The sequence below is a fragment of the Desmodus rotundus genome, chromosome 10 (assembly GCF_022682495.2).
Source record: "Desmodus rotundus isolate HL8 chromosome 10, HLdesRot8A.1, whole genome shotgun sequence".
Taxonomy (NCBI): domain Eukaryota; kingdom Metazoa; phylum Chordata; class Mammalia; order Chiroptera; family Phyllostomidae; genus Desmodus; species Desmodus rotundus.
Window position 1 is genome coordinate 82,332,213 of NC_071396.1, and position 25,242 is coordinate 82,357,454.

At 37.6% G+C, this 25,242-nt stretch overlaps 1 protein-coding gene across 2 annotated transcripts in view; it reads right to left on the minus strand.

Annotated features, from left to right (window-relative positions):
- Positions 1–12,036: 12,036 nt before the first annotated feature.
- DSC3 (desmocollin 3) overlaps positions 12,037–25,242 on the minus strand; it is a 47,639-nt gene continuing 34,433 nt past the window's right edge. Inside the window, exons 13-17 of one of the 2 annotated variants that reach the window (XM_024580233.4) lie at positions 24,626–24,850; positions 22,358–22,476; positions 17,470–17,721; positions 15,672–15,714; positions 15,460–15,593 (exon numbers count right to left, since the gene is read on the minus strand). In XM_024580233.4, coding sequence (XP_024436001.2) covers positions 15,688–15,714; positions 17,470–17,721; positions 22,358–22,476; positions 24,626–24,850 — 623 coding nt within the window. In that variant the 3' untranslated portion in view covers positions 15,460–15,593; positions 15,672–15,687. Of the gene's footprint in view, positions 15,594–15,671; positions 15,715–17,469; positions 17,722–22,357; positions 22,477–24,625; positions 24,851–25,242 lie in introns of both variants that reach the window. The other variant, XM_024580232.4, reaches the window with a different exon arrangement.

The window sequence follows — 25,242 nt, forward strand, 5'->3', positions numbered from 1 at the left end:
CCAAACCTTGAAAAATAGAACCAGAATAAAGAAAGATGTGTTCATTTTACATGTAACAAAGCTTCTGACCCCCCACCCCAACCCAAAGAGAGAGTGCTGAGAAAATAATAGAAATTATTTTTTAAATTCTAAGTATTTCTACTAACAGCATTCAATTCTGAGATAAGCTGCCTGATACTTCAATTTCAAGTGAAGAGACCTGGAAATTCCAAAGGAAAACGGTGGAGAGTAGAAAGTTCTTAGAATTCACCTTGAGACCTCAGCTCAGGCAGGAAGATCACGCACATCTTTTCATCTTTCAGGATATCAAATGGGGCCAGGTGGAGAATGGAACTTTGCTACAATTAAAGTCGAAAGCATCTCTAATTGAGATAGTTCAGATTGTTAAAATATGGGGACTTTGTGATTTATACTTTTCATTCAATGTTTATATTTTTGAACTATGAGAATGTATCTTTTATTATAATAATACTTATTTTTTAAACCAGAAACATAATAAATTACAATGGAGTAATTTGAGATATTTACAAAGTACACACACACAAAAGTTCATCGTAATACTGAGCATTTATTGACCTGTGTGGGCACTGTCATTTTGGCACGCTCTTCCGGCTGTCAAAACCGTAAAGAAGCTCATCTCTCTCTAATGTTTAGCCTTGTTTCATTATTACATAATCCTATGAAAGTGCTTGGTGGGTTATTCTCTCAAAATGACCCCATTATTCTCAAAGGTCTTATTTGGATGAATTTTTATCCATGAAGCACTTCTTAGTTAATTGAAAAGGTAATCGAAAACCAAAACAAACTTTGAAGCCTACTTACAAGGATATCTCATAATTACAACATTAATTGGGTTAACTAAGTAAACACAACTCTGAGAATTACCTTCACAAAGACAATTCCTGTGTCCACAATTGTAGTTTCTTAGAAAAGTGGCATTCCTTTCAAATAAAAATATAACAAATCTCCAAAAAGGGGGGGGGGGGACGTGTTCAAAACATCAAGGCAATGCTAGTAGGTATTTTAAGTTGTATTTTAAAAAAAGAAACAGGTATTTCTTTTTCAAAAACACACACATATATGCTGCTAAGCCCCATCAAAAAATAAGAATGGAAATGCAGTGTCTTAAGTATTCTAAGTACATCCAGTGTGTCCAGTAGAAGAGAAAGAAAGAAAGTATAATATGGCTGAAAGAAATAGTATCCCTCAATAAATCATTAAAATTTTTATCAATTACATCCAGTTTGAACATAAGGGTCTAAGCCAGTGGTTGTCTGCCTTTTTTTCTATTGAATTTATTGGGGTGACATTTATTAATTCTACCTTTCTTTCTGAAATCAATAAGGGAGCAATAAGAGACATTGAAAACAAAGCAGAATAATTGTAAAACTCCGAGGCTCCATACTCAACAGGAGACAGAGCATGGCAATAGAATCAAAACCCCCAATGACCCCCAATGATGTCCTGGTGTCCACACCTTTGTGTCATCTTCCCTTTGAATGCGGGTTGGACTTGGGACTCGCTCCCAGCCAATAAAACAGGCAAAGGCGACAGGATGTCCCACCCATGATTAGGTTACATTATGTAAGGCTCCAGCTTAGCAGACTGGAGGGAGAGAGGAGTAAGCAGCCGCATAGAAGAAGCCTCCTACATGGCAAGGGCCTGGCGTGGCTGCTGGGAAGTTCCTTGGCCTGTAGGACCTGAGGGCAACCTATAATGACAATAGTCATCAAGAATTGGGAGCCCTCAGGTCTATAGGTGCAAGGAAGTGAGTTTTGCCAACAACCTGAGATACCATTAAAATGCCTCTTCCCTCTCAAGTCTCCAGATAAGAATGATGCCCAGCTGATATCTCAGTTACAACCTTGTGAGGCCCTGAGCAGATGACCTAGCTAAACTGTGCTCATTTCCCTGTCCCCTAGAGTTGATATAACACATATGTGCCATTTTTAGCTACTAAGTTAGTGGTAATCTGTTACACAGCAATAGAAAATGAATATACAGATATTATCCTCAGTCAACAAAATACACACAGGGGCTACTAAGAGTAGCCAAAATCAAGCAGAAACCTTCTAAGGAAGGAAGAAGCAGTGACTTGAAAGGGCCATTGAAGGAAAGCTCAGAAAGGCCAATAAAAACACATTCCTTCCCCTATTGGGGTGGCTCAGTGGATTGGACGTCCTCCCACAAACTGATGGGTTGCTAGTTCAATTCCTGATCAGGGCACATGTCTGGGTTGCAGGCCAGGTCCCCAGTAGGAGGCATGAAAGAGGCAACCAACAGATGTTTCTCTCACATATCAATGTTTCTCTCCCTCTCTTCTTGCTCCCTTCCCCTCTCTCTAAAAATAAAATCTTAAACACACATACATAAATTTCCTTCAGAACGAGAGCTCATCCTAACATACAGAAGGTTTAGATCTTGTTTTTAAAAATCATATGGGATCTGGGCTAAGCAGTTACCATAGAGAATCCCGGTTAGCTCACAGATGCAAAGAATGCAGAGTTATAGAAAGCACAGCATGGATGTACCATAATGCATAAAGCTGCAGAATGGAAGAGGGTCTTCAGCTGGGGAGGTAATTGTGCCTTTCCTCCCATCCCCAGAAGCCTCAACAAGCTGACTTAATACATTTCATTTTACTTAATGCTAAAGGATTCACTCTTCCTGGAGAGGAAAACCTCATCAGCTGCATTGAGTCAGGGATATTTGAAACTAATAAAAGAAATTTGATCAAGAATCACTGCAGGGCATAAACTATACCATGTAGAACATAACATCATCACTGAAAACAGAGCATCTTAACCCTGTGCCACGCCACTCAGGTGATTAATCATCAGATAAGTCTTTTTGTTTGTTTAGGTTCTTGGACCACTAGAGACGAGATGCTAAATAGAGAAAAAGGTTAGGATTCTGAATGTACCCTGCTAGTGTCGGCCCCTCAGTCTTCCGTAGGGTCCAGATATTAAGGTCATTCAACTCCCTGTCAGGGCCTTTGAACATCAGAAGATAGGGGATGTGTTGAAACTGGGAATTCAAATCCAGTACTGACTCTCGAGCTGGCAACGTTAAATAATCAAACAAATGCTGACATTTATTGAATGCTCACTCCAAACCAGGGAATGTTCTAAGAACTTTACCTGTACTGACACAGTTCTTCTTCTCAGCAATCCAGTGAGGCAGGTACTGGTATTGTAAATCATCTCTCTCCTCTGATGAAAGCCCACCAGTGAACTCTTAAGCATTGTATGTCACTTTCAATGCTTTGTAAAATTTTTCTGATAAATCTCTAAGTCCAGAAATTATGCCATTGCGGGTATAGCTCAATGGTAGAGCATTTGACCACAGAAATTATCCAAAATGTGTAATGTTGTTATTAAAGAATAGAAAGGGACCTGCCCATTAAAGCTGTCTGAAATAAAGTAATACATTGGGTCCCACTCATAATTGCCCATTATTTCCGCCTCAACGATCATAGTGAAAATAGCAAAACACACAATTCTGCTTGGGGGGAAAAAAACTCCATTGATTCCCCAAATGGCAGGGACTCTGGAACAGCCTTGATTTTGGAAAAAAATATGTCATGTCACTAACAGAGGTATGGGATGAATGTGGACGATATGTGAATGTTTAGCAAGTATTATTTTAGGTAGAGACTAAAAGGGCAGGGGGAAAGCCACTTAGATTGGTCTCTGTCCTTAAATCTTAACTGTATTCATCTTAAATAGAATTTTAGTAAAAGAGACCCTAACCCCAAACTGAGATTTTTCACCTAAGTTTGGCAAGGTATGAAAAATAAATTAATTTTCTCAAAGAAACCATCTCAAGTACATTTATTTGATTCATGGTGAGTATAAGCAGCAAGAGCAGGAAGAAAGCACGTACAAATAGCTCTCCAGAATGCATGGATCGCACTGAGCTTTTACGGTGGTGTGTGAAATGAAGGATTTGATTTTAAACGAAGTAGGGGAAAGAAAACAGTAAGTTAACTCCAAGTTCAGGTACAGCTAACATAATTCAGAATAGATAAAATGGATTACCACTGTTCATACACTATTCATGTTTAATGCCTTCCTGAAATTCCCTGAAACAGGTTATTTGAACATATAAATAAACTCCAAATTAAAGTAGCTCTGTAGTAAAACAATTTGACAAATGTCCTCACATTTTTTTAATTTTCATTTTTCAGTTACAGTTTACATTCAATAGTATTTTATATTAGTTTCAGGTGTACAGCATGGGGGTAAGGCAATCACATACTTTACAAAGTGTTCCCCTCAATATTTTCAACACCCACCTGGCGCCATCCATAGTTACTAGAATATTATTGACTATCTTCCCTGTGCTGTACTGCACATCCCCATGACCATTTTGTCAGACCAATTTGCACTTTTTAACCCCTTAGCCTGTTTTACCCAGCCGCTGACGTCCCTTCCTTGTGCAGTCACCATCAGTCTCTTCTCTGTTTCTCAGTCGGTTTCAATGTTGTTTGTTTATTTTGTTCATTAGATTCCACATATTAGTGAAATAATATGGTATTTTTCTTTCTCTGACTAACTTATTTGACTCAGTATAATACCCTCTAAGGCCATTCATAGTGAATGTCATAAACACATTCGAGATTATTTTTATTTTATAAGTTAAATAAATTGACAAATTCAATTTCCTTGAGATCTTTCTTTTAGCTGCTTCATCGTAAACAAGGTTATTCTTTTTATTTATTGAATAGATTCTTTGAAGTATAAATACGTGTGTCTTTTGTATGTCCTCTTTGGAGAAGTGTCCAAGTCTTTTGCCCATTTTTTAATTGGATTTTTTGTCTTCCTGGAGTGGAGTCGTGTGAGTTCTTTATATATTTTGGAGATCAAGAGGGCCAAGAGACATATGAAAAGATGCTCAGCATCACTAGCCATCAGAGAGATGCAAATTAAAACCAAAATGAGCTACCACTTCACACCGGTCAGAATGGCCATCACAAACAAACCAACAAACAAGTGTTGGAGAGGGTGTGGAGAAAAGGGAACCCTGGTGCACCATTGGTGGGATTGCAGACTGGTACAGCCACTGTGGAAAACAGTATGGAATTTCCTCAGAAAGTTAAAAATGGAACTGCCTTTTGACCCAGCAATTCCACTGCTAGGATTATATCCTAAGAACCCCGAAACACCAATCCAAAAGAACCTATGCACCCCAATATTCATAGCAGCATTATTTACAATAGCCAAGTGCCGGAAGCAACCTAAGTGTGCATCAGTAAATGAGTGGATGAAAAACCATGGTACATTTACACAATGGAATTCTACACAGCAGAGAGAAAGAAGGAGCTCCTACCCTTTACGACAGCATGGATGGAACTGGAGAGCATTATGCTAAGTGAAATAAGCCAGGCAGTGAAGGAGAAATACCATATGATCTCACCTTTAACTGGAACATAGTCAACAAAAGAAAAAAACAAGCAAAGTATAATCAGAGACACTGAAAGTAAGAACAATCTGACAGTAACCAGAGAGAAGGGGGGAGGAGTAATGGGGAGTAGGGTTTTCAGGAACTACTATAAAGGACACATGGACAAAAATAAGGGGGGGGGGTGGAAACAAGGGAGGGAGGGGGACTTGGCTGGGGTGGGGGAAGTGGTTAGGGGGGATGCAGGCAACTGCAATTGAACAACAATAAAAAAAAGTAAAAATAAAAATAAATAAATACTTATGTCTTTTACCTTTCTTACCAGCATGTAAAACCATAGGGCTGTTAGTGCAAAGATGAATAGGAAACCTAGACAGTAATACAGAAGGCCCAAGCCATGACATGATTAGCAGGGACAAGCAGGCTCTGTTTAACAGGGATGTTTTTCAAGTATTGTGGTAAGAATGATTTGATTCAGGGTGGAGACCAAACATTCAAAGGTAATGTAAACTGGCTAGAGGGCAAACATTAGATCTGAAATCTCATCAGTGTCAGGGCTGTAAAGACATGTTAGAAGACAAGTTAGATTCCCATTATTGGAAGATGAACTAGATGCTGAATGCTGATATTGGCAACTTAGGTTCTCAAAAATACTTGCTGGTGGTTCATGCCTTTTCGTGTTTTCTTTTGATATTCCAAAGTCATTCACATGGGGCTTCCATGCTGACATGCAAATGAGGGGATGTGCAAGGGGCAAAGCTGGGAGGTTAGTTCAGTTCTAAATCAGGAAGGCAGTAGAATAAGACACACACACACAAAAAAGACAGAGAAGAAGGAATGAGGAAGAGGAAGAAACTGAGTGGAAGAAAATTAAAAGAGAAGAAGGTGAAGAAAGATGAGAGGAAATGAAGATGAAAAAGAAGGAAGGGGAAGAAGAAAGCCTTTTATATGACTCATTTTGCCTAAATATAGATAGTATTATAACTCATGTCTCATCTACTCCAAACCCTCCAATAGGCTGTTACCTTATTCCAGGTAAGATCCTAAACCATTATATTGTAATAGCCACGGAAACCTACTTGATCTGGTTTCTCACTATGACCCCTCCTGTCCACCTCCTCCCACACTCTCTCCTCCTCAAGGTCAGCTGCACTGGCTTCACAGAACACACCAAGCAAAATCCGAGTATTTGTGTTACATGTTCCTTTTCCCTAGGATGTCCTCTCCCCTCCTCTGCCCACATATCCACACGGCTTGCTCACTTACTTCCTTCAGCTTTTTGCTTAAATGCCACCTAACGATAAGGGATTTCTGTAACTGCCCTTAATAAAATGAAAATGTCCCATGGTTCTCTTATGCTGCTTTATTTCTTTATATCATTTGTGGCTGTATGTCATATTATACATGAATTGACATTATTATTATCTGCCTCCCCATTCTTCTTGGTTGGGATTTTATTCCCATGAGAACACAGACTTTGGCTATTTTATTCATTGTATGTCTTTAGCATCTGGAAGTGTGCTTGGCATGTGGTAGTTGACCAAGAAATAATTATTAGTGAATGAATGAGTGAATGAAAGACCTCACTTTAGATAATAAACTGAAGCATAGTGATATTAAGTCATTTAGCCTGCTTACTTGGCAAGTTAAATACTTCTGTGCTGAGCCAAACAATGCTTGTACTTATTTAGAACATAAATGACATTCATAGTTGAAGCTTATGATTTGTTTGTGCGAATACGTGTGTTTTGGGTTTGTTTGCTTTTTTTGTCTTCCATTTGGATCATTGTTACAAAGTTGTCTTATCCTCACTTTCAAGATAACCATTTTATTGTTATGTGCTTGCTACGCATGTTGGTGTATAGAATGGAGATAGGAATTAGTCCAATTGGTTGCTGAAGATGATTTTCTAACAAACCTAGTCAGAAAGATAGGTTCAAGGAAATCACAACTTTTTCAAGTATTAGTAAATGTAGCCAAAAAAAATTTTTTGCTTAAAGGAGAGCGTGTGACCTGGAGCCAAAGATCTCAGAAATAAACTCTTCACTCTGATCCCCAACTACATGAAGTTGCATAAATTCTTTGAAACTTGGACACAATTCACATGTAGGGGAATGAAAGAGAAACCTAATTTAATTTAATAAAATTTACATTTTTACTTCAGTTTTGCTACCCAACAAAATGAGGGGAGAGGGGAGTGTCAAGACAAGGACAAATGAAGTTATGAAAACCTATTGACACATTTTCTACATCTTAACTTGTGCTCATGGGTATTATTTGTGTCCCAGATTAACAAATGCATAACAAAGAATTTCTTCTAAATGATACATAATCTTCTGGAGTCATGAGGGTGAGGTAAGGCTTCCTTTGGTAGAATACAGTGTTTTGAAAACTGAACTGATGAAAAGTATTCGTATTAAAATCCTGAGACGCCATTCTCATTGTGGATCGGATATATCCAGCTTCATCAAGTTAGAATCACAGAATAAAAATGTGACTAAATCAATTTTATTCTTATCAAATTCCCATCACCTTTTTCCCTCTACTTTGTTTTTTCTCCTTCTAGGGCTAAGATACTTAAGCCATTTTCTTGCATTTTCCCAAATAACCTTATATCATTATACTCTACCTGCTTTACTTTGCATGTGATGATTCATATTGAGAATAAAACCCATAAATTTCAATGTATTAGGAATCTCTGTGTGAAATTGCACTTCACCCTGGAACCTGTCACATCATGTCATGGAAACTGGCATCGTCTATGAGCCAGAATGTCAATGTCTCAGCACAGCTCTGTAACAGTAATGCAATTCACCTCTGCGGGCTCAGATTCCCTTCTACACAGGAAGTGAAGCTATGAAGGTCAAAATGGAAATCTATCTTCCAACAAAACAAATGTATATACACTTCTATCACACAGCATATTTACCTTAGTATATTTTGAAAAAAAAACCAATAACATCAATTAAAATTAAGTGGAAATTTAGTAACAAATATTCAGATTTTCTTCTAGAATCATATTACATCTATTAGCTTTCTCTGATGTAAACTAATAATACCGACTGATTGATAATACTCAAAGTGCTTATTTTCCTCCCACTATGGTTGTGGTGTGCACAGGAAACAGAGAACACTTATAGAGAAGAGGTTGAAGGTATTTTTGCCAGCATTCAGCTTTTTCAAATTGGCTTCTGAAGATCCTCCTGCTTTTGAAGTCCTATGTAATAACAGCGTGCGGCTCTGGCACAGCCTGCAAGTTCCTGCAGGCCCAGGTTGCAAGCACAGGAGACGCTTGGGAGATGGAAGGGTGTGTCCCTCAGTCTTTTGTAGATACCTGTAAAGGAGCCAGGGACGCTGGGAGCCTGAGGCTAAGGCGGAACATCAAGCCTCTCCTACCTTGAGGACTCATGAAACTTACCACACCCAAAGAACACCATAAACCAGTTTATCCTGAATGGAAGTATGGTTCTTGTTTTTTTGTTTTCCCTGATGTGGCGAAAAGCACATAACATGAGATAGATCTCCCAACAAACGTTTGTGTGGATAGTATTGTTAACTGTACGCACAATGTTGTACAGGGGATCCCTAGAACATTTTCATCTTGCGTGACTGAAACTCATATCCATGGAATGGCAACTCCCCATTTTCTCCTCCCCCCAGTCAGTCCCTGGCAACCACCATTCTATTTTCCATTTCTATGAGTTTGGCTACTTTTGATACTTCATGTAAGTAAAATTATGCAGTATTAGTCCTTCTGTGACTGGCTTGTTTCACCTAGCATGATGTCCTCAAGGTTCATCCATCCTGTAGCATATGACATGGTTTCCTTATTTTTTGTGGCTGAATGACGCAACCACTTTAGAAAATAATATGGCAATTTTCCAGAAAATTAAAAATGGAACTACTATATGACCCAGCAATTTCATTTCTGAGTATTTATCGTAAAGAATTGAAATTAGAATCTTGAGGAGATATCTGTACTCCCATGTTAATTGCAGCACTATTCACAATAGCCAAGAGGTGGACGCACCGAAACGCCCATTCATGGATGAATGGGTAAAGCAAATGTGGTGTATACATGTACAAGGAAAGTAGTTTCTTAATCGTCTTTCAGTAATCTCCAATTGCTTCTTTATGTGAATAGTAGGTAAGAATCTCAGTTTACTTCTCTTATATTCCAGAAATAGAGCTCCTTTCACTTTTTTTTACTCCATTTCTATTTCAAGTCCTAATTGAGCCAAGGTGGCAGAAAATTAATCTGTCATTTGAGATTTTTATCTTCACTCCCATTTTCTGTGGCTAAGTGTAAGGTTCACCTCCTCCTATCGAGTCCCCAAGGAAACTGGGTGGAAGGGGCATATGATGCTTATTCATTGACTCACACAGGTGGCCACTAAGGCAGCTGCTGCTAATCTAATCCAAGCCACCTGGGTGCCTGAGACCTGGCGACTGTGCGTGTCAATTCTATGGCTCTTGACAGAGCATCTAATAAGCACAGAAGGATCTAGATGGAATGGGGGTTTCAAAATAAGTTGCAAAATATCAGAAAGAAAAACATATTGTAAGATTTTCTTGTGTATTATAAGCATATTTGAGAGGAAAATATAAGGTTTTTCCAACCATCCCCACTGCCCTCCCTTCCTAACCCACCCTCACCCTCCCCCGCCAACAGCCCATAGCTGAATCACCTGGCTTCTCTGCTTTCCCAGGAGCATAATGTCAGGCAGCCAGCAGACCAGGTTAGGGGCTCAGGGGTCTCTTAAAACTCATTACGGCACAGACTGGGGGGAAATGCATATTATGTACTGGCAAATATTATAGGTTCTAAGTAGATAAGAGACTGCCACTTTTTCGGTTAATTTATTTTTAAGCAGTGGGTAGTATTTTAGTATGGGTCCCTCTTAGTCATGAGTATAACAAGTCTAGACAGGGGCACCCTGGAGATGTCCAGTAGCGTGACACAGAAAGCATTCCAGCATGGCAAGGCAGTGTGTTTCCAGCACAACTACCCTCCAGAATGGACTCTGGCCAACATGCTGGCTGGTGTGCGGCAGAGACTCAAAGATAGTCGATAGCACAGATTTACCTTTGTAGTTCAGAACTAAACGGAGAGGATAAGGCAAGTTTGCAACTTGAGTTTTAATTATTGAGGACATTTTGCTCTGTACTTTTGAGTATAGGATTTAGAATTATGCCCAGATTTATAAATTTCTGTCCAGAAAATATTTTCCAGTTCCTATGAAATTGAGCCATTTTGATTTTCCAAATTCTTATATAGCAATGTTAAACTCTTTACAATTTTCCATTCTATTTTATTAAAATTATTTTTAATAAGACTACATTTTTATTTGTATTTTACAATATAATATTGATTCATTTGATCAATTGGCTATTTATATGAAATTTTACTGATTATAGCATCCGCATTGTTTTCTTTGGGACCATTTAACCTGGCCAATTCTTATAGCTCTGATTTTTGCCAAGATGTGACATTTTAAAAAATAATGTATATTAGTACATATGGTTATATTTATCATCAGATCTATTTATGCTTTATTACATTTGATTTTCACACAAACAAAAATACTCATTTTGAATTTGGAAATGCTGATGGTCATATTTGTTTCTGAGAAATTCTGAATGTGGCCTTTCAGATATTGTAGGATTTGTTTCCAAAGTAAAAGGATGAAAAAAAGTTTTTAAGTTCAGCAAAAGAGGCCAGACACACAAGCACATATATTGTGTGATTCCATTTACGTGAAGTGTCCAGAATAGGCAAACCCACCAAGACGGAACATAGACCGGGGGTTGCCAGGAGCCCAGGGAATGGAGACAGGCGGAGTGACTGCTTAAAAGATTCCTTTCTGAGGAGATGAAAACATTCTGGAACTAGTTAGTGGTGGCAGTTACACAAGATACTGAATGTGCTGATTACCTCTTAATTATATACTTTAAAGTGAATAAAATAGTGAATTTTGAGTTGTTTGAACTTTAAAAAATTGAGTAAATGAAAAATGAACAATATGAAGCTCGAACTGATGAAATGAAAATAAACCGCCAGAACAGCGAGGCCTGCAAACTTCATCTGGATCTTAGTTTTTAAGTCACAGAGTGACTGCCCATGCAGCCAACATTACTTTTAACTAAAACAAGCCATAAAGAAGCTGTCTAGGGCTCAGATCAATCCTTTACAAAATCCAAACGTTGTCGATGTTCATTGTAGAAGATGAAAACAAAATATAAATCAACTGTAATTCCATTGTCTGGAAATAATCTACTCAGGCCTTTTGTTTCCTAGAGAAGCATAAATGTCTAATCTCATTTCCTAGAATGAGATTAGACACTGTTTTGTAGCATATTCAGCTCAATAATTTTACTACCTACAGCTTCTAAATCTTTTACTATGTACAGGAAATATTCTACATGTTTTAAATGGGTTAACTTCCTGATGTCAATATTGTTATTTTGATTTTAAAGATGAGAAAACTAAAAAAGAAGGTAAGTAGATTTTCTCAAGTCCACAGAGAGAGTAAGTGGCAGAACCAGGAGGCAAATTAAAATAGTCTGATTCTAGAATCCATGCTGTTCACCCACTGTGACCTAATATTTAACCAAATCAATTCTGATGGACACTTGGAATTTATCCAGGTTTTTATTTCAAAAAAACAATTCAACAACATTCTCGAAACCAAATATTTACACACAAAAATAATGATCACAATGAAAGTCCTGAAATTGAAGCTGTGATTCAAATTACATTAGCATGTGAAGCCATTGATACAATTCATAAATTCTTGAATGGTCAGCCTTACATTTGCCAGGAGGCAAAGCGCGCACACACGTCTGGTGAACAGACTCACTGTGAAGCACACAGCACCGCAATCCAGTTGTAATCAAAGCTTGGAAGCTACACATCCTGCAAGCTGCAGAACCAAGGTTGGAATATCACTTGCTTTTTTCTCTTTCATTCTGTTTTAACTCCTAATGTTTCCCCTTGACTACACTGCTCCTCCAAGTAGAATCCTGCACAGCATTTTATTTCTGGTGCAGCCTGTAATTACAACCGCTTTCTAATCCTTCTTCACTCAAACAAAAATCAAATGATAGGTAGGTAGGTAGGTAGGTAGGTAGGTAGGTAGAAAGGTAGATGGAGAGAGAGGTAGAGACAATCATTTGCCCCAAATAGCAATCCCCCCAAAACAGTACAATATATATTAATAATGTCAACAATTTGATAATTACCCATTCTCTAAGATATTCTCCAGTAATACAATAAAGACATTACTGAGAATCACTATTTCCATGACAGTCTTAAGCACACTTTTATAACATATTTACCACAGAATAATTTTATTTCTGAAAACAATAAAGATAGGAATCAAATTAACATTCTTTTTGTATATCCTGTATCTGTAAATATTATTTTATACATCCGAGTTTTGCTTTTAATTTGCCTTGTTTCTTTCAAAGTAAAGTAAGTTAATAACAAAATTAAACTCTGTTAAAAATGTTTCAAAATAAACCTCATTGCATTGTATACAGTTAACTGTTTCTTTATAAACATAAGAAAAAACAATCTGTACATCTACATTAAAAGTTCAAGAACTGGAAAAGTGAAAGCTTTACAAAGATACTTTCATACTAAAATAGCATAATTTTCACCTTACACATATGAGGAAAGAAGAATACCACATGTTAACGATGTTTCCATTAAAAATAAGAAAACCTTAAAAGGAAATTAACCTTTCAAAAGTGTAAGTCTAAAAATCTAGATTTCAGGAGCAAGTAAGAAAACCAAAAATGTAGCATCGAATGAAAATTTTAGAGCACATTTCATTGAAGACCTTCTATCTCAGGGCCCAGAGGGCTACGGAGGAATGAAGCATTTCGGGTGGGCTCCCTGTCTGTTCTACACAGCCAGTTCAGGCCCTTCTGTAGTTGCCCTCAGGCTCATCCTGTAGTCAGGGCGCTTCTCCGGCACTCCACACTCCAAGTAAGGTGAGGCCCAGACAAGGGGTTAGTAATCCCGCCCCAAATCAAATGGCAGCTGCCACTGGCCTGAGTAAAGACAGAAAAGGAAGGGCCTGGCCTAGGAAAAACCATGAAGCAAACAATGTTACATTTTTTGGCCTCTCTTCTTGCCCCTGAAGGCCTGAGTTTTCATGATGATCTCTGACTTGTCCAAACCCTCCTTGGGTTTGTCCTCTCCCAAAGTTCCCTGTGTCTCCCAAAGTTCCCTGTGTACATACATATATATATAATCAGTTCAAACTATACCCTATGGACACTTGATGGGCTAGCTCCACAAATTCTGTTCCCAAATACAAATAAAGAATTTGTGTGTGTGGCGGGGGGAGGGGGTGGCAGAATAGGTCCCAATTCATAGCTGCAAAATTTTAAAAATAATTTTAATTATTTTTCTTCCAAAATTTTCTTCAGTTACTGATACCTAATACAGGGGTGGGTAAAAGTAGGTTTACAGTTGTGAGTACGCAAAACAGAGTTTGTTCTTTTATTATTATTTATTATTATATTATTTATTTGTATTACAACAGAAAACATACTTTTGCCCCTGTATTTCTAGCCCAGTTTTTAAACTATCACTTGAAGTATATGACAATATGATTAGATTTACCATAAATTTAGGTATTCATTATGTTAAGTTTATAACTTCACTGCCTTGAAGTATTCTGCTGGCCTTCCAGCAGCTCTATCACAAACACATTTGGGAAGCACTGAATTTAAGAAACACCTTGCAAAATACTGAATTCCACCTAGGTGTTAATTTTCCCTATGTTCTTTTGATTCTTTATAGCATTTTGTAATATCTACCTGCCTTAATAAGGAGTGATGTATTTTATTTGAAAATGGCAGTGAATGAAAATGCATGCTTATCCCTCATTGCTACTTATGACTATGATAGGAGTCTTTTTTTCAGACTATAAAGCATAACTACAATCCGTCTAAGGGTAACATATTCTAATTTCAAATGGCTATGATGGAGGAAATAAGAGTCACATGTGCTAAAATTGCAAATAAAAATATAAAAGTAAAACACTCAAGAGAAGAAAAGCAACATTTTTTTGAGCATAATTTTCATTCCTGGCAAGTTTTTGATAGTAGTCTTGAATCTCAGGGTGGGGGAAATGGTAAGATTAGGGATTATGATCTCAATAAAAGATGTTTAGTATTTTTCATTAAAATATGGCAATAACTCTCTGTATGGTGAATATAGTTTTGTTCCTTGAGAATAAAGGAAGTTATATTTCTCATAATAATCCTTTATAAACCATAAAACACTTTCAAAACCATAAAAATAACAATTTCTTGGTTTACACTTTCCTAGCACGGCTGTGGCTATGGCTGTGTGTTTTTGAGACCTTTATTAAGGCAATCAAGCAGATAAGACTGCTCTTCATTAGCTCATTGCTAACCAGAAAGAAAACAACATTCTAGAAATCATAGGGGCTACTGACTGAGTACTACTAAATTTTAGGGCTAAAAAAAAAATCCAAAAAATTTGCCATAGTGTTTGAAATAACCCTATTCCACTTAAATCTGAACCTGGAACCAGAACAGAATTTCAGCCCAGATAGCTGTTTGGCTATATTCAATCAAATACAGCTTAGCTATCATTGGATTAATATTTACCCAACACATTCACTTGGAAAATATCTATAAAGGAGAACAGATCCTTTATAGACCTTAAATCCAATGTTATATAGCATGAGATTTGCCAGTTGTTAACTTACTCAGCTTTAAAGAAGGCAAAAATCTGTTTTAATATTTAAACTTCATGAAAAAGATAAGCAATAAATCCTTGGAAAATATTGTACAAATTGGTAATTAACATAATTCAAAATTTAGAAAATTCATATAGTCATATTCATATCTACATATATTTAGAAATGGAAATAAAATTTTACAGTATCACTTTTGGAAATATCCAGAAATATTAGACAAAATCACGTCTGATTGTAGCACTGTAATGTTTATCTTTTTGTGCATGTTTCTGCTAATGTAGTAAATTTAGCTTCCAAATTATTTAAAAAGTCAAGACCTTCTTCTTCCTGCTTTTCACTGCAGCAACCTACAGAACCAACTGGAGACCCTCTTCCTTCATAGTTATACGTAAGGACGTAATCTTGAGATGAGAGGTGGTCTTCATTCTTATTATATTGGTGCAATCTCTGTAAAATAAAAACAAAGGATTGCATTATTGTTTTACACACACAAACATATAAACATAAAATTTATTTTTTATTTACCTGTTATGTTTAATTTTTAACCAGTGTGTCCTCTAATGGAGTCCTACATACAAAAAATGCACATGATTGGTCTATATTACAACCATACCATAAAATCAGTATACTTTACATTTCTAGTAATCCATACAAATAAAAAATTATGTAGACAAATGTTATATTTAAGTACATTGAAATTATCATTAGATGTTTATTCCTAAAGTCAATGTCTAGAGGTCAGACTAGCCCACCACATGATGCAGAGTGGTTAAGAATCTGAGCTTCAATGGTCCAACAGTCCTGACTTTGAGTCATAGCTCTGGTTTCAACCAACTAGCTATCTGACTGGAGCAAGTTACTAAATATTTTTGTCTCCCTTTTCTCAAGTGTAAAATGGGAACATAGAGAGTGACTATCTCCCGGATCATTGTTAAATGATGAAATAGTAGTATATGAAAAACATTCTTATTGTTCCCAGCACGTAGTAAACAGACAATAGATGTTAACTAAAATCGCTACATATTATGTGCAGTTAGAAAGTAGGTAAGAACTACCTCACTGGCTTCAGAATCAAGTCTATAAGACAGCCTAAACATGACAAAATAGAGATGTACAAAAAATTTCAGTGAAATTCAAAATAACATAACGCACATAGCAAAAATCTGGCATTTGTGGAATGGAGGGGCCAGGCATTCAGCCACATCTCCCTTCATATCTGTCGCTGGCCACTCTTCTCACTTGTCAAACTCTTCTGCCTCCTCCCCTCCTCACCTGGGTGCACTCCCTCTCTAACCTGAGCTTATTTTCTTGCTTTGAATCAGTCTTCCTTCATAACCATTTTAGCCTCACATCCCATTCCCCACTGTGCACATTGAAGAACACTCCTAAGAATGCTTCTTAAGCTTTGCTCCTTCCCAACCTCCTATGACATGCAACTGACTGTGTAAAAACTGAACAGAAACTGAACTTCATGAAAAAATATGCCATGGACATATGATAAACTACAGCTGTGTCACAGAATGTTGCCCATTTGCCATCTGTGAAAGGATTAAGGGCTTCTGGTCCGGTGTTTGTCTTCCAAAGGCACTGGCATCCTGAGACCAAAGAAATGAAAACTTAGTGCCAGAAAGAAGTTTAATCCAGTGACTCTCTGCCTGGGCTGCACATTTGAATCACGTCAGGAGCCTTGGGGGGGTAGAAAAAAGCCAAACCAATTAAATCAGAATATTTCAAGGTAGAGCACAGGCATTAATATTTTTTTAAAAGCTTCCCAGGGGATTTTGATGTGCTATCAGGCTTGGAAATCCCTTATTTAGCCTCTCCTTTCTTTCACATCTTTGCTTTCCTCTGAATAAAAATGTTATGTTTGCATCATGCGTTTTACTGCAAATAGTTCAGACAGGTCATATTATTTAATATTAATCCTAGAATTTTGTTTTCATAAAAAGTGGATATTTGATTTGGGACATTTTATGATGGTGAGGAATTAGATTTTTTTTTTTTTGTATTCCATATTGAAAAAGCTTGTGAGGTAAACACACACCTAAAACTAATGTAACTTAAGTCAGGGATATTAAAAACCTGCAGTTTTCATAACATTTTAGAAATTAAGAGAATATAACAGATGAAATAAAATCTCCTTTATATTAAATAATGTAATGCAATCAAAGAAAAGGGGAAAAAATAACCAGAGAGAGAGAAAGAGGAGATCGTGAAGAATGTGAAAAAGCAATTTCCTAAAATATGTATGTTAATACCAATTCCCTATTGTTCCCCACTTGGACATTTAAATAATAGAGTGAAATCACTCAAGAAAACTCACTTCACGAAGATGAGGCTGAGTGAAATTATGCCACTCTGAGTAAGTGTGTCTGGAGTTTTCCATTTCCAAGTGCGCTCCCCTGCAGGAATCCAGGGTGTGATGGTGACTCCGGCCCGATTCTAAAGTGTGGTGCCCTCCTTTGACCATTTCAATGGTTTCCAGTCCTCCGTTTTTGACTCCTGACCCCATCGTACCGCAAAAGGCATGGTTGGCGTTGTTGACTGTCTGGGTCGCAAACCCATTGGCAGAACACTGAAATAAAATAATAAAATAAAGTAAAATAAGCCATTCCTATTGGGAGAAATTGATTCCAAGAACAGTCACAAGAAATCAAGGGAAAAAGAACATTTGTTCCATCTTTGATTCATTCATGCATTTACTCATTCATTCATTCAACAGACATTTATCACTTTTCAATGATATGCTCAGTCTAGGAATGAAAAGATAGGGATGGTCATTCAGAGGCTCCAAGAAGCTCTTACTCCAAATGAGCCAGAAGACAGATAATTACTTTAAGAATGTAATTATTCTGATAAGCAGGTGAACAGAGAAAATAGAAGCACAGAAAAAGAACATCAAAATTAGAATCCAGAGAGGTTAACTCTAGTAGACCTGGCAAACTGAGCTGCAGCACTCCTACTAAGCAATCGGAAAAACACACTCCCTGCAGGAGTGTCTAGAGACCAAGGTGCTTTAGGGATCCTCAACTTCAGCCTGCTGAGCTTGGCTACCACATACAACTGAGAGAGAGAGAGAAAGCTGAAAGGTTATAAAAGGCCAGAGGACACAGAGACCTCCATGCCATGCTAAAAAATGCAGACGACCCTGAGATTATGAGGACCCAAAGAAGTGTTTTCATAACAGGGGAGAAACATGTTTTTGAAATCATTCTAGGCAATAATGTGACAGACAAATATGAAAGAGATGAGTTCAGTGTCATGGAAATCAGAGGGGTCACTAAATTATTCTAGGTGGAAAATGATAGGGACCTAAGCCAAAGTAGAAGCAGTGATGATTAAAAGTAGATGCTCCGTAGAGGAGTGGTTGGCTGGGAGGCTGCACAGCGAGGGGGTGTCAGGAATACTTCCTGTGCGTTCTGCTGTGCCACCAGGTGGATGGTGCAATTCACACTGAAATGGGGAAGAAGGAAGTGCCTGTGGGTAAGAGGAGAGTAAGCAATTGGATTCTGAATACGGTGAACTTGAGAAACGTGTGGGACGCCCAAGACGAGTACATGAGTATGGGGATCTGAAGCTCAGGTGAGAGATCTGAGCTAGAGGTTGAATTTGGGGAGTTCTTTTCATGCAGGTGGTGGTCGAAGCCACAGGAATAAATGACATTACCTAGAGGAAACCGTAGACTAAAAGAAAAGAGGGCTAGGCATAAAACCACGAGGAAAGTCCCACTTTAAGGGGTGCACAACTGACCTGGGATAACCCATAGAGGGAAGCAAAGAGGCATGACTCTGAAACTATACAAAGAAGTAAGGTGAGGAGGTCAATGAGCAAAGCAGAAAACAAATCAAAGTAGGGTAACAACTGGTTCACATAAAGTTAGCACCCACTGGATTCAAGTAAAAAAGGTGGACACGGGTGGTCTTTGTCAAACGAAACTCCAGAGAGTGCTGGGCGGACAGGAAGTAAGATCATAGAGAAATCAAGCATAAATCTTTCTTTCCAAAAGTTCAGTTTCAAAAAAAAAAAGATAGAGAGGGAACTAGAGAAAGTCAACACAGGTGAGAAACTTAGTTGCCATGGTCACCTCAGTGCATCATTTCTACGTATAAACCGTTATCGTCACGACAAGCTCTCCGTAATCACTGTGCTCTTCTGTGCCATCTTCTCAGCAACTTAAGTTTTTTAATTTAATATGTAGAGTATCTAACTAAACTGCAAATTTTCAAGTTTAGATGATTTACTGAGCCTGAAATATATCCATAAAAAGTCATGCATATTATCTCACTGCCTTAAAAAAATATACCAGAAAAGAGAACTGAAAAGTAGCCATTTGGTGGCACTGCTACCCTAGATTTTTTGCTTAGGTTTACTGCTACAGTAAATTTCTATTCCAAACAAACAAACAAAAAAATTCTGATTTTCAAATTTCCTTGATAGTATAATTTGGCATTATGAATACATGTCCAGAGAGCATATTTCTAAGCTAATGGGAGGAGAATGGAAAGTAAACTAAAATGGAGGCTGAGCCCACAGTGCTGTCTGACACTCTCCTCTCTGTCTCTGCCCTGTTCCTTTCGCCCACCTCCACGTGCACTCCCGAGTTTATCCTCACAGGGTATCAACGGCAAATTCACTGTATCAGTGATTTTCAGACCTACTTTTCCAGCCCCAATTCTTAACACAATCTCATATTCCTATGACTGAAACTCAGATGCAAAAGTAAAGTCATCACTTTTATTCATTGTACTAGAGTTTATATATTCACTAGGAAATTTTGTTACATTTTGTAAAATTAGGCCTAAAATTTTGTTCTGGCACAAATTAATAATTCCCAGTCCTTTTAGGAAGGGTTCCCAGCTGAGAACAGGCACACAGGTGTGAGTATAATATAGTGAAGTACCTAGTCAATACTACCAGCTCCAGCATCAGATGGCAGAGAACAAGTATTAATTAAAGCTCATTCATTCCATGCTCACATATCAAATAAGAACTCACTATTTATATAAGGACTATCAAAGTAATAAACCTATTTTCTGAATGGAGAGGTAATTACAGGGTTATATATGACAAATAGGGATGGGCGATGGCTTTGTGTGAGGGTGGGGAGGAAGTGAAATAGAGAAATAGTTGGTGAGAAAGTAATCTTCTCCCCGAGATATAAAAAAATGCTTGATATACAATTCTTGTCCCTGGCTATAGCATCTGTCCCTTTGACTCCACTTTTTATTTTGTTACTCAGAAGTAAACAATCTTATCATTTACAAATTGAAAATATTTTTTTTACCATCCCTAGTTTAATATCCTCATTACCATTATCCTAGCAATATCACCCTTAAACTATCAAAAGATCCCAATCCCTTATCCTCCCCATCCCTAAAGCCTTCCTGTTCTGGTTGATCACCCCACTGACTCAGCATCACACTGCTCACATTACATTACTTACATGAAGAAAAGCCCTGACTGACTCTCCCTTAGCAAGAAATAAACCTGAAACCCTTAGTGAGGCCCATGAAAGTCCCATCTCCTACTCCTCTTGTTATACTCTCCCACAAAGCCTAGTTTAGGTCTCAAGCTTCTATTAAAAAACATCATTTTTTCTATTTCAAATCAATTTATTCACTATTTGTTGAATAATCTCTAAATTTTGTCTTCTCCTTTTTTATTCGGTAGGCTCTTTCCCTCCTCTTTAACTACTGCCAAAGTCTTTTCACTTTCAAATGCTTATTATTCTTTAAATCAGACTACCATGTACTTCTTTCACCTCCGGCTGGGTCCAGATGAAAAGAGAACACTTAAGAATCATAAGGCCCTTTGAACTGAGACACTGCTCTGTCATATTGATGCTAACGGGTTACTGTCACGTGCCTGCCTGCTTTCCCTGTAACAGTAGATTCTGTTTCTCATAAACACACCAAATCTTTTTGACGAAAGAACATGCCTTGTGAAAACATTTTAATATACTTCCCCCAAAATAAGAAGCATAGTGCCAAGGACCTCAGAGGTCCCCAAAATATATAAGGAAACAGATTAGCAGTAATCTTCCAATCTCCTCCCATACACACATACTTTTTAAAAAACATACATCTCTTTGATATCTTCTTCATTTATCTCCAGAGCTTTTAGCAAGTTATTTTTTCTTATTATAAATAGTCAAAGAGAAACATAACATCTGGAAATACACACTGTAGAGAGCCGCCAAATAGACTGTTATTATAACAAATTTATAACATCAAAGAACATGCTTTAAATTATAACACTAGAGAGTAGAAAAAGATAACTGAAATAATACATACAGTTTTAGAACAGTGGGAAATTCTAACAGTGGGGAATTGTTAACCCACCCCAGCATTCTTTTGGCACCATTCCTGTAAAGCAGGGATGTCAAACTCATTTTCACCAGGGGCCTCATCAGCCTCACGGTTGCCTTCAGAGGGCTGAATGCAATTTTAGGACTATACAGATGTAACTGCTCCTTAACAGTTAAGCTATGCGAGAGCTGGGCGCTGCCCCCAAGTAGAAACAAGGTGCTGGGCCGGATTCAGCCTGAGGGCCTTGTGTTTGCCTCCTGTTGTGTAAATGCTGACTCTAACATGTAGTTTGTAGATGAACAAACAGCACGTTTGTATAAGAACCCTAAGAACTAACTTCAAAAGATAAACTTTGACCTTCAGGCATCCCAGCTCTGGGGGATTTGCTGACCTTCAGCTGTGGAGTCCAGATGATGGGAAACCGGAGGAGTAAACCAGGATGACGCACACCAAACCATCACTTGCCTGATCGGAAAGGTCTGTGCTAGTCTGCGCAGAGAGAACTTTGCAACCCCTCCCTGATCTCCCTCTTCCGTTCCCCTCTCCCCCCGTATAAAAACCTCTGCCTCCGCTGAGAGGTTGAGATGGGCCTTGACACGTGAGCCCCCCATCTTCCAGATGGCTGGCATCTGAATAAACCTCTTCCTTTAAGTCAGCACCAGCCTCTTGAGTACTGCCTTTCAAAGCGGCAGGCCACCGGACCTGCGTTCAGTTACAGTTTAAAAAGATAACTAAATGCCACTATATAAATATTTGAATATTGACAGATAAAATACTTATGCCTGCAAAATCTTACCCTATTAAAAATATAAATAAACTCCTAAATTTCAAAATAACTTCATGAAGATGAGTTAAGAAATTATGGTAGATATTCAGAGGTATTCATTTAAGAAAATTACTTACCACCTTATCGTCTCCCGGTGCTTCTGTGTTTGATATAATTAAATTTTGCTGTGCCAAATCTTCCGGAAAACCTTTTTTTCTGGCACCAACAATTCCACATACTAAAGTTAGCAATACAGCTGAGTTTGAAAAAAAGTGAATATATAAAGTTTAACATACATAGAATAAAATACTGATCTTTCGTGTCTTATCACCTAAGGTGCACAGAAAGCAAATAAAGCCACTAAGCATGGTGTCCCATGAATCATTTTGACCTTTCTAAATTAACAGACCATGGTTTAGCTTAGAGTTTAAAATGTGGCATGACTGTATGTATATTTTGACGATAGTCCCTTTTAAGAGTTTGAATTCTACCCATCTTATTAAAGGATTTAGAATCATGAGTTAAGTAGGACATTTTTTTAAATCACTGATATTCATTTAAGACAAAGACTTTAAAGAGATTCGTTGATTCCCAAAAGAACGGTTTGCCTATTAGAAAGTATGACAAAACATTTTTCCCAGAATAGATTTTTCTCCAAGTATCTTAATTAACCCTATTTTGTATTTTTTCTATTCAGAATTTTCATTCTACATAATAATTGTGGGAGGTTAAAATATGTGATAATAAAACTAATAACAATAATTCCTTATAATATTCTACAAGCTGTTATGCCAGGAATTCCCAAACCACAGCCCCAAATCCAGCCCGCCATGTGTTTTCGTATGGCCCATGGGTGTGGTTTCTATATCGTTAAATGGTCGAAAAAAATCAGAAATAAGAGTTCACTATATGTGAAAATTATATAAAATTCAAATTTTAGTGTCTACAAACAAAGTTCTATTGGAACACAGCCACGTCCATCACTTAAATATTGTCTTTGCGGCTTTCTTACTACAAGGGCAGATTTGATTAGTTTTATCTGAAACCATGTGGCCTGCGAAGTTTAAAATATATCCTACCTAGCCCTAGAAAAAGTGTACCAACCCCTGCCTAGTCTGTGTGGCCCCTGGTGACCTTTCCACCTCCATTTTTTCCCCTCCTCCCCTCATCCACTGCTCTCTAGCTGGACTGGTCTTCCTGCCATCACTTGATTTCCCCAGGCACACTCTCACCCTAGCCCCTTGGAACTGACTTTCCCTTCTGTCTGAAAGCTCTCTCTTCAGGTACTCCACTGGACTGACTCGCCTTTTCCAAAAATCATCACTGATAGCTTTCAGTGAGGCCTGACCTAACCATTTACTGAAAATTTCAATCACTCGCCACCAACTTCTCATACTTATCCCACACACATTCTACAGGACTACAAATCCTAATTATTTTGTTTTATTTTTTCCTCTATGGCATTTCATTTATCAGTTTACTATCTCAAGACAGACTGTTTGTTTTTGTTTATTTTGGTCTGTTTTGTTCTTTGATGAATCCTGTGCCTCTAAGACACAATTTTGGCGTATCATAGATGTTCAATATATATTGATTGTGTTGAGTTGATGAAAAATAATGAACACCTATTAGAAATATACCACGTACTATTGTAAGCTTTTCACATGCATTAGCTAATCATCAGTGCTACTCCATAAAGTAGGCTACTATAATTATCCCCTTTTACAGATGAGGAAACTGGAGCACAGTTAACTTAACTTTCCCCAGGTCATATGGCTTGCAAGTGATAAGCTGGGAACAAACCCAGACAGTCCGATTCCAGAGTCTCACTCTTACTCACTACCCCTATCACAGAACAAAGGAATAACCGCTAGTCTAAGCTGGAGGGATGGGTGGGAATAAAAAGAGAGGAAAAGATATCATTGGTACCATTGGGAACTAAACAACTGATGAAGAAGAGGTTAATAGAATTCACAATTAGCAAGATAATGTGGAAGAAGATATATTGCTGAACTTCTCCCACAAATCTGTGGCTTAATGGTGAGAAAGCATGAAATAAAAATGGCTTTTAGTGAACTTTCATATAGCAGAAGTTTTAGATTGTTTTATAGAACTAAAAGGGGTAGTTCTATGACCAAAAAGTAAACGTTTTACATTGACAAATTTAGGACAGTCTAAGGAATTGTCAATAGTTCTGCCCAAATGTGAAATCTTTTATCTCAAAAAGGATCTTGCTCCTCTTACAGAAAATGGTCAATCAGAGCTCAGATGCAAATAATACAAAAGGAATTTGTAAAAAGGACTCACACTTGATAGATGGTTAGACACGATTACATTTTAAAGAGTTTTTCCTGCACTTAGATATTTAGTATATATTTTAACCTTAAGTAAGTAAAAGGACTTACAGAAAAGTAACGCTATACCCAATAGTATCGCCAGGATCGCCCATTTTCCAAGTGATACTCCTGCAGTTCGTAGAGTCCGCACACACTGACTTGGATGAGTACAGGCACATAGATTCACTGTCAAGGTTTTCGTTGCGGATTGGCCTTCTCTGTCTCTTACAGTAATAGGAATATTATATACATCAAGTGCAGCATTTTTGTTATATGAAAGACGGGCAGCTGTATCTGAAAGAAAATAGAAGAATTGTATTTTTAATGAACATATATTCCTCCCTTAGCATTTGTTTCACTACAGCTGTTGTAAAGATCTTATTCTCAAAGAACTACCTGCCGAATGAAAATGAATAAAAATGCATGACTATCCTTAACTTTTTCAAGCACTAACATTACTATATATGTGTTGGTCACTGTAACTTTTTAGAGAGGAGCTTAAAGAAACAATCTGACATTGCAGTAACCTAGTGGTATTTCAACAACATTTAATATTCCCTTACTTATTTCCTTATTACAAACTAAGTATGCTAGATTGACTTTTAACATACACTTCACACATTTTTCTGCAGTACCAGTTTATGGTACTCATAAAGAATTAACACTTGCAGTTATAAACCAAGGAT